Source organism: Hordeum vulgare, chromosome 4H, assembly GCF_904849725.1.
Source record: "Hordeum vulgare subsp. vulgare chromosome 4H, MorexV3_pseudomolecules_assembly, whole genome shotgun sequence".
Classification (NCBI taxonomy): Eukaryota; Viridiplantae; Streptophyta; class Magnoliopsida; order Poales; family Poaceae; genus Hordeum; species Hordeum vulgare.
The window spans coordinates 524,940,613-524,949,288 of NC_058521.1; the positions used below are offsets into that span (position 1 = coordinate 524,940,613).

Below are 8,676 nucleotides of genomic sequence, written 5' to 3' on the forward strand. Positions count from 1 at the left end.
TCTTGGGAACACAATGTACTGGACTTACCCACTTACTATCAGCTATAGGGTAGATAATACATGCGGCTAGAAGCTTGAGGATTTCGGTCCTCACAACATCCTTCATCTTTGGGTTCAACCGTTGTTGATGATCAACAACCGGTTTAGCATCAGGCTCAAGATTGATAGTATGCTAACAAATAGATGGACTAATCCCCTTAAGATCATCAAGGGTATAGCCAATAGCGCCTCGGTGTTTACAAATGACCTCCAATAATCGCTCTTCTTCATATCCTGAAAGGTTAGAATTGATAATAGCAGGATATACTTTCTTTTCATCTAAATAAGCATACTTGAGCGTACTGGGAAGAGGTTTAATATCAAACACCGGGTCTTCTTTTGGTTTCGATAAAATTCCCAAAGGCTCAACCGGAAGCTTGTGCTTCAGGATAGCAGGTTGTCTCAAGAATATGTCATCTAGCTCATTCCTTTCCTGCATATGCATATCATTCTCGTGGTCCTCCATAAATTGCTGCAAAGGATCGTTAGGAGGAATAGCAATAGAAGGAATCTCTTCAATAATTTTATCATTACTAGGCAAATCAATACCATGAGTTTGCTTCAAGAATTTAGAAAAGTTAAATTCATATGGCTCACCATTAAATTCAACATATACTTTTCCTTTCCTGCAATCTATAAAAGCTCCAGAAGTTTTGAGAAAAGGCCTACCAAAGATAATAGGGCAAAAACTATCTTGCACTGAACCAAGTACTAGAAAGTCGGTAGGATATTTTACCTTTCCACATAGAACTTCAACATCTCGCACAATTCCAATAGGAGAGATAGTTTATTTGTTTGCAAGATGAATAGTAACATCAACGTCTTCAATTTCACATGGTAGAATCTCATTCATGATCTCTTGATAAAGTGAAAAAGGAATAGCACTAGCACTGGATTCCAAATCACATAGCCCATAATAATTATGATCTCCTATTTTAACAGATACAACTGGAGTACCTAAAACTGGGCCTTTATTCTTGGCTGTAATAAGGTTGGTAGAAACAGCACAAAAAATTATATTAGAATCCTCAATATTACTAGTAACAAGATCCTTGACTAATGCAACTTGAGGATCGACCTTAATCAGGTCCTCATGCTCATCACTCGTTCTTTCACTTTTATTCAGTATGCATATGACAAAAGAATGCTCCCTCATCCTGGTGGGAAAAGGGGGCTTTTCATATAAAACTGCAGGAAAGATAGGGTCAACAACATTGATATCAACAGGTAAATTCTTAAAAGGTTTATGGTGTTGATCCTTCCTCTTCTTAGAGGAGTCAATATGAGAGGCAAAGTCTTTGCAAAAATCAATTAGAAGCTGGGAATCAAGACCAATCTTAGCACAAAAGGTATTGAAGTAATCCGTTTCCACATAGCTCTCAATGTAATCATGCTCATAATTTATAACGGGTTCAATACCTTTATCAATCTCCCAGTCTTCACTGTTCTTCTGGATCCTTTCAATAATATCCCACTTAGCTTCCGTGCTTTTGTTGGAGAATGCCCCACTAGAGGAGGCATCAAGCATCTCTTTATCTTGATGAGAAAGCCTTGCATAAAAATTTGTAAGAATATTTTCCTTAGAGAGCTCATGACTGGGACATTTGAGCATTAGGGACTTCAATCTCCCCCAAGCTTGAGCTATGCTTTCTCCGTCACGAGACCAAAAGTTATAAATATAGTTCCTGTCTCGATGTATTTCATGAAGAGGATAAACTTCATTTTGTAGATGATTTTGGAGTATGTTGTTTGTATTTCATGAAGAGGATAAACTTCATTTTGTAGATGATTTTGGAGTTGCTTCCATTAACGCGGCCGCCCGTGGAGAGCTCCGTTTCGCCGACGAATAGCGCCCATCAGGGGTTTGGAGCTCGGCGCCCAAAATGTGTTTGACAAAACGCTTGCAAGGTATATATTGCTAAACTTCATTTTTTAGATGATTTTGGATTATGTTGTTTGTAGTGTTAAATTTTAGTTTGAATTCGAATTTGTAGATGAGTTCGTCCCACGATTCTTTCGATGAAGAATTTGATCTTGAATAGGAGGAGTACCTTGCAATGATCCTACCTATGCACATCAACAAAAAGCCGAAGCATGGTGGTTCGGTGTTTGGTCGTCAGAAATTGTGGAGGGAAAGGATCGGTGCCCACAACAAATTGATGAGGAACTATTTTGCAGAGATACCCACATACCCCGAGTCCTAATTTCAGCACTTTTTTAGGATGAGCATCGAGTTGTTCAAACACATTGCAGAGAGACTGGCGAGCCATGATCAGTTTTTTAGCAAAGGAGGAATGCCGCCGGAGAACTCGGGCATAACACCTTTCAAAAGGTGACTATCGCTTTGCGTATGTTGGCATATGGTATTCCGGCGGATCTAGTTGATGATCACTTGGCCATGGGTGAGCCAAGCCATCATGTGTGTCAAGCGCTTCGTGGTTGGACTCGTGCAAGTGTTTGGTCCTAAATATTTGAGAGCTCCCAATGTTGAAGACGCCACAAGGCTTTTGGAGATGAATAAAGCTTGCGGGTTCCCAAATATGCTTGGCTCAATAGATTGTATGCATTGGAGTTGTAAGAATTGTCCTAAGGTATGGCATGGACAATTCCATGACGAGAAAAAAGGTTCCACTATAATCCTTGAAGCAGTGGCCGATCACGAGACTTGGATTTGGCATGCTTTTTTCGGAATGCCAGGATGTTTGAACGACATCGATGTTGTTCAAGGGTCACCACTCATGAATAGTATTGCAAATGGCGAACTGCCACCGGTGCAGTTTGTAGCAAATGGTCATACATACAATTATGGCTACTATCTTGCGGATGAAATCTACCCAAGGTGGCAAACATTTGTGAAGCCGTTGAAAAAAACGCAAGGTAAGAAAAATCTTGATTTCCACAATGCTTAGGCGGCGGCAAGAAAAGATGTGAAGAGAGCTTTTGGGATCTTGCAAGCCCAATTTGCTATTGTGAGAGGACCGACTAGATTTTGGGATCAAAATATCTTTTGGTACATCATGAATGCTTGTGTGATCATGCATAACATGATCATCGAGAATGAGCGTGGGCAAGATTTGGACTATTCTCAGTATGAGTTGTTGGGATGTCCCGTGCGAGTGCGGAGGAGGGTCAAGAGGGTGTCCCGCTTTGTTGCCTCCTATCATGCCATTCGACGTGCCAAAACGCATGATGAACTTCGAAAGGATCTAGTTAAGGAGTGGTGGGCATGAAATGGGCAACAAAATGCATGATGTTGTATGTTTGTTGTGGTAAACATTTGTTGTATTGGTCATATACTATTGTTATATTGAAATTTAATTATTTGTTTGAGTTGTAATAATAATTGAACTATTTTTGACGAATTATTTTATGTTTGATTGATCTTATTTATTTCATATTGAATGCAAAATGTTGTTTCTGTTGGACACGTGCGCTCTATTTTGCCGCGTCTGCTCAAGTGGCGCTCTCGTATGCTAAAAATTTCCAACGCTTCGTGAAGCAACTGTGTAGTTCGACGCGCAAAAGGGCTATTTCGGTGTTGTAAAAAAAACTACGGGCCACGCGCGTAGCGCATCTGATGCTCAAGGTGACCCGTGCTCGCCACTACTATTCGTCATTGCCATGGACGTCCTATGTGTGATCATCGAGATGGCTACGCGTGAAGGGGTCCTATCCTCCTTTTTGGGTATCAGCGCGACGCAAAGACTGTCCATATATGCAGACGACATGGCCCTATTCATTCGGCCGACGATGACAGACCTGGAATGTATAAGGAACATGCTCAACACCTTTGGAAGAGCCTCGGGTCTGAGAATCAAGTAAAGGAAAACATCAGCCATTATTATCAGATGAGAGCAAGAGGGCATGGACCAAGTAACGAGCTCCCTAGATTGCCAATCGGGAAGTTTTCCTTGCAAGTATATAGGGTTGTCGCTTGCAATTAACCAGCTCACAAGATCGGACTGGCAACCACTCTTGGATCAAGTAAAAACTTTATTCCGGCGTGGTAACGTTGTCGTATTCAAAGACCGGGGAGACTCATGCTAGTTAAGAGTGTCATTGTTGCGAGACGAGTCCACCACTTGCTAGTATTGGAAGCCCCGATGTGGGTGTTTGAAGAGATAAACTCCTGGATGAGATCATTCTTCCTGGCAGGAAAGGAAAGGACCCATGGTGGTCAATGCTTGGTGGCATGAAAAACTATCTGCAAGCCAACAAAGTTCGGAGGACTTGGAGTGAAAAGCCTGCAACTACAAAGCCTTGCCCTACAGGTCAGATGGGAGTGTCTGAGGCGAACTGATACGGATCGACCATGTCATGGATTGGCAACTGCAATCGATGAGGTGGCCCAAGCGGTGTTCGACAACACAGTCAAAATCACAGCGGGAAGAGCAGACATGGTATTGTTCTGGAAGGACTGGTGGTTGCATGGATTCGTCGCGACTGGCATTGTGCCTCTCATCGCTGCGACTGTTGATACGCCAACAAGAAATAGAAGAACGGTGCAGCAAGCTATGCTAGACGATTGCTGGACCCTGGACATAAGCAGAGAGATATCATTCATGGCCCATACGCAGCTCATCATCCACCTCAGACATGCCATCATCATCATACCGCGTGACGCCAATGCCGAGGATGAATTCACCTGGCCTTGTGATGCATCTGGAAACTATTCGGCCAAATCCACCTATGACTAACTCAATCAAGGGCTCGTGAGATCCAACACGGCGAGTTGCATCTCGCGAAGTTGGGCGACGCTAAAATGCAAGATCTTTGTCTGGCTAGCAGTCCAACACCGAATATGGACGTCGGACCGTAGAGCTAGACATGGACTACAAGAAGCACCTTCGGCCTGTTACACGTGCTTGCAGGAGGAGGACAACGTGGACCACATCTTGGCTCAATGCGTCTACGCCAGAGAGACTTGGCACCTAGGCTTCGAGGCACTGCAGATTAATGAAGCGATCCCAAATACCACACAGAGCTTTAAGGAGTGGTGGCTAAAGACCAGACGCACCTTTCGGCAACCATACAAGCAAGGCTTCGACACAACGGTGATAATCACTACATGAATGCTTTGGAAGCAAAGAAACCCGAGGGTCTTCAACCGCAAAGAACAAGTCTGAATTCCTTCTAGCCTAGTGCATCAAATCCTCGAGGAGCTCAAGACTTGAAAGCTAGCAAGAGTGGGAGCCATAGGTGTGAGTAGATTTATAAGAGAGTAGCTTAAGTGTGTAACAAGAGTTGGTGACACTATTGCAGCATCTCGGTCGGTGACTTGCAATTATTGTTCTATCTTCTTCTATAAAAATATGGGGCGTGCTACGCATAAGCCGACGGATTTTTAAAAAATATCCGCCAGCTCGCGAGCCGTCAGATCAGTTGCATCGAGCGATAGAACAACTTCTTCACTTTTGCAACTTAGGCGCAGTTACAGTTTTTCTGCAACTACGGTTTTATTGCAGATTTTTTTGCAACAAAGATCTAATTGTAATTTCTTTTTGCAACTGAAGTTTCGTTGTAGATTTTCTTTTTTGTAATTGAGATTATGCTGCAGAAGTGTCGCGTTGTTATACTATCTAATTTTAAGGATTCAGATCCTGCAACAGAGCTATTGTTGCGATGAGAAATTACAACAACATGCTAGTTGCAAAAACTTCTGATGGTAATCATGAGGCACGTGGCGTATAAACAAGAGGGCGGATGCGAGCGTGCGATCCACCGGATGATTTATAACGTTTTTCTAAAAAATATGGTACCAGTTGGCGTATTTTTTTTATAAAAAAATTGGGCCTGTCCATTTTACGCTCGCGTCAGGCGTCTACTAGGAGGTCTCGCTCGTCCGCTTCCAGTGTACCGGATTCCGGTGTGTCCTTCTGCGCCGGAGAAACCTCCGTCGCGCAAACCCGATGGCCCCGCGCTTAACCCTCCTCCGCCGCCTCTCCACCCACGGCGACCCCAACCTCGCCGCCCTCCTCGCCGTCCTCCGCTCGCCGGAAGCCTCGTCCACGCCGCTCCCGCACGCCCTCTCCCGCGCCTTCCCGTCCCCGTCGGACGCGTTCCCCCTCCACACGCTCCCCGACCTCCTCCCGCGCCTCCCCTCCCCGCTCCTCTCCCTCCGGTTCCTCCTCTGGCGCCTGCCCCCCTCCCCGCCGCTCCCCTCCCCGCACACCCTCTCCTCGCTCGCCGCCTCGCTCCCGGACCTCCCCTCCGCCGTGCCCCTCCTCCTCTCCTCCTCCCCGCGCCCGCTGCCCCTCCCGCACTACGCCCTCCTCCTCGGCATCTCCGCTCATGCCGGCCTTTTCCCGGTCTCCCTCGCCGTCCTCCGCCACATGCGGTCCTCCGGCCTCGCGCCCGACGTGGCCTGCTTCCACTCCGCCCTCCGCGCCGCGCGCTGGCATGCCGATGTCTCCGCCGTTCTGGACATCATGTCCAGGTCCGGCGTCGACCCGACCGTCCCCCTGATCGTGACCGCGGTGCATAGGCTGGCATACAGGGGCGACTTCGAAGGCGCCCGCTGCCTGATCGACAAAATGCCTGAGTTTGGATGCGCGGCCAGTGTGGTCGTTTACACCGCGATGCTCGATGGGATGCTCGCTTTTGGTCAGGTGGATGCCGCAGTGGGGCTGCTGGAGGAGATGGAGGGTGGCAGGCTCGGTGCCGGGTGTGTGCCCAACGTGGTGTCCTACACATGTTTGGCGAAATGCCTGTGCCGAAAAGGGAGAATGGTGGAAGCTCTGAGCGTGCTGGACAGGATGGTGGCTAGAGGGGTGATGCCGAATCGTGTTTTTGTGCGGACGCTGATCGATGGGTTTTGCGCGGCCAGGGGGGCTGGCTTGCTTTCCAAGGCGTATGATGTGGTGGAGCGTTTGGTCGTTGACGGGACTTTGTCAAGCGGGCAGTGCTATAATGTTCTTCTGGTAGGCTTGTCTGTGGCTGGGATGACAGCGGAAGCTGAAGGCCTCGCGCAGAGGATGATGAAGACAGGGGTGCAGCTGAGCCCGCTCGCGGGAAGTGCAATGGCGAGGGAGCTGTGTCAGAGGAAAATGTGGTTGCATGCTTGCTGTTGGTTGAGACTGATGGATGAGAATGGGGTGCTCTGTGATTCTGATGTCTATGCTGGCGTGTTGCTGGGGCTGTGTCAAGAGGGGCATGTCCTTGAGGCCTCAGCGTTGGTGAGGAAGGTCATGGATAGGGGAATACGCATTGACGCTTCTTGCGCTGATTGTTTGGTGCAGTTACTGAAGCAACATGGTGACGAGGAGCTAGCATCACATGTGTTAGGATTGAGGAGATCCCCTGAAGTGATGTTGCTTTGAGCACTGTGTGGTTCTGTGCTCAATTCTTGTAGAAGATGGTTTGAAGAACAAGAACAGCGCAGAGAAAAAGCTACCATTCATTGGACGACCTGTTATTTTAACATTCTTGTGAGTAGATTGCACGATCTGCTATTGTCGCGGAAGAGAGACCCCCGTGTTTGTTAAAGCTATCACAATAACTCTAGATATCTGCAGAGAGGGAAGCAAATTATAGCAATTTGAATACCTGCATCAATTTTATGCACATGTGCAATTCAATAGTGCGTTATCTGTATATGATATTGTTTGTGCATATCCATGCAAATGCAACCTTCTCTATAAACTTGCTTTTTTTCCAAGGGAAATATACACCCGCTATTTGCATCGAGACATAGAGAACTTCTGAGAATACTGTCACTGCTGTGTTCACACCTGAAGATTTTGGTATACATTTATGCAATTAGGTTATTAAATGATAAATCATTGTATTATCTCTTATTCCAAAATTTCCCTGAAAATCCAATTCCATTTTTTTCATTCAATGGGGTTAGATGATCTAGTTCTTAAGATTATTACTTTACTCAAATGAAAAATTCCATAACAAATCTCTTGATTCGGAATTAGGGACTCATGTATCATCTGATGAATCCACTTTTTTTTTACACTTGTGTATCTCACTCTATCTTGGTTTTAAGTACTCCCTCCGTCCCAAAATAAGTGTCTTAAGCTTAGTACAACTTTGTACTAGAGCTAGAATAAAGTTGAGACAGTTATTTTGGGACAGAGGGAGTATTATCTAAAATAACTGATGAATTATGAATTTTCCATAACGTAGGTAAATGCTTTACCAACATATGTAGTGTAGTAAAAAAATTGGAATTTAACTCTTACATGCTTACTTTAACTAGTTATTCCGGTTTTCTACTGGATGCTTTAACTATAACCCCAACTCTATTTTTGGCTTGAACAAGATACGTCTTATTCGAATTGACACTATTCCCCAAAAGGCTTTCTTTTTGGAGGCAAGACTTCTACTCAGATAAGAGCTCATATACAAGCAACTGCAAAAGGATTATTGTCTTAACATTATTTTTTACTTTGTTAGCATGAGCATGCGACGAAGCTACAGATGGAGGCAATTTTATGAGGATTGGACTAATGGACACGCTTCTTGCCGCATAGATGCTTAAAAGGGACTCTAAGAATATGAAGTTACCGGGCGTTGTGTGCATCGCCCTGGCAACCTGCATCGAAGAGAACCAAGCATATATTGGTATGATTTCCCTTGTATAACATGTACATTATGTTCTAGTATAATTGGTACATGATATACTCTCTC

At 45.3% G+C, this 8,676-nt stretch overlaps 1 protein-coding gene across 1 annotated transcript; it reads left to right on the forward strand.

Moving 5' to 3' along the window:
- Nucleotides 1-5,855: 5,855 nt before the first annotated feature.
- Nucleotides 5,856-7,727, forward strand: LOC123449263 (pentatricopeptide repeat-containing protein At5g47360-like). The gene has a single exon (XM_045126410.1). The coding sequence runs from the start codon at nt 5,949-5,951 to the stop codon at nt 7,356-7,358; it is 1,410 nt and encodes a 469-aa protein (XP_044982345.1). The 5' UTR covers nt 5,856-5,948; the 3' UTR covers nt 7,359-7,727.
- Nucleotides 7,728-8,676: the final 949 nt, after the last annotated feature.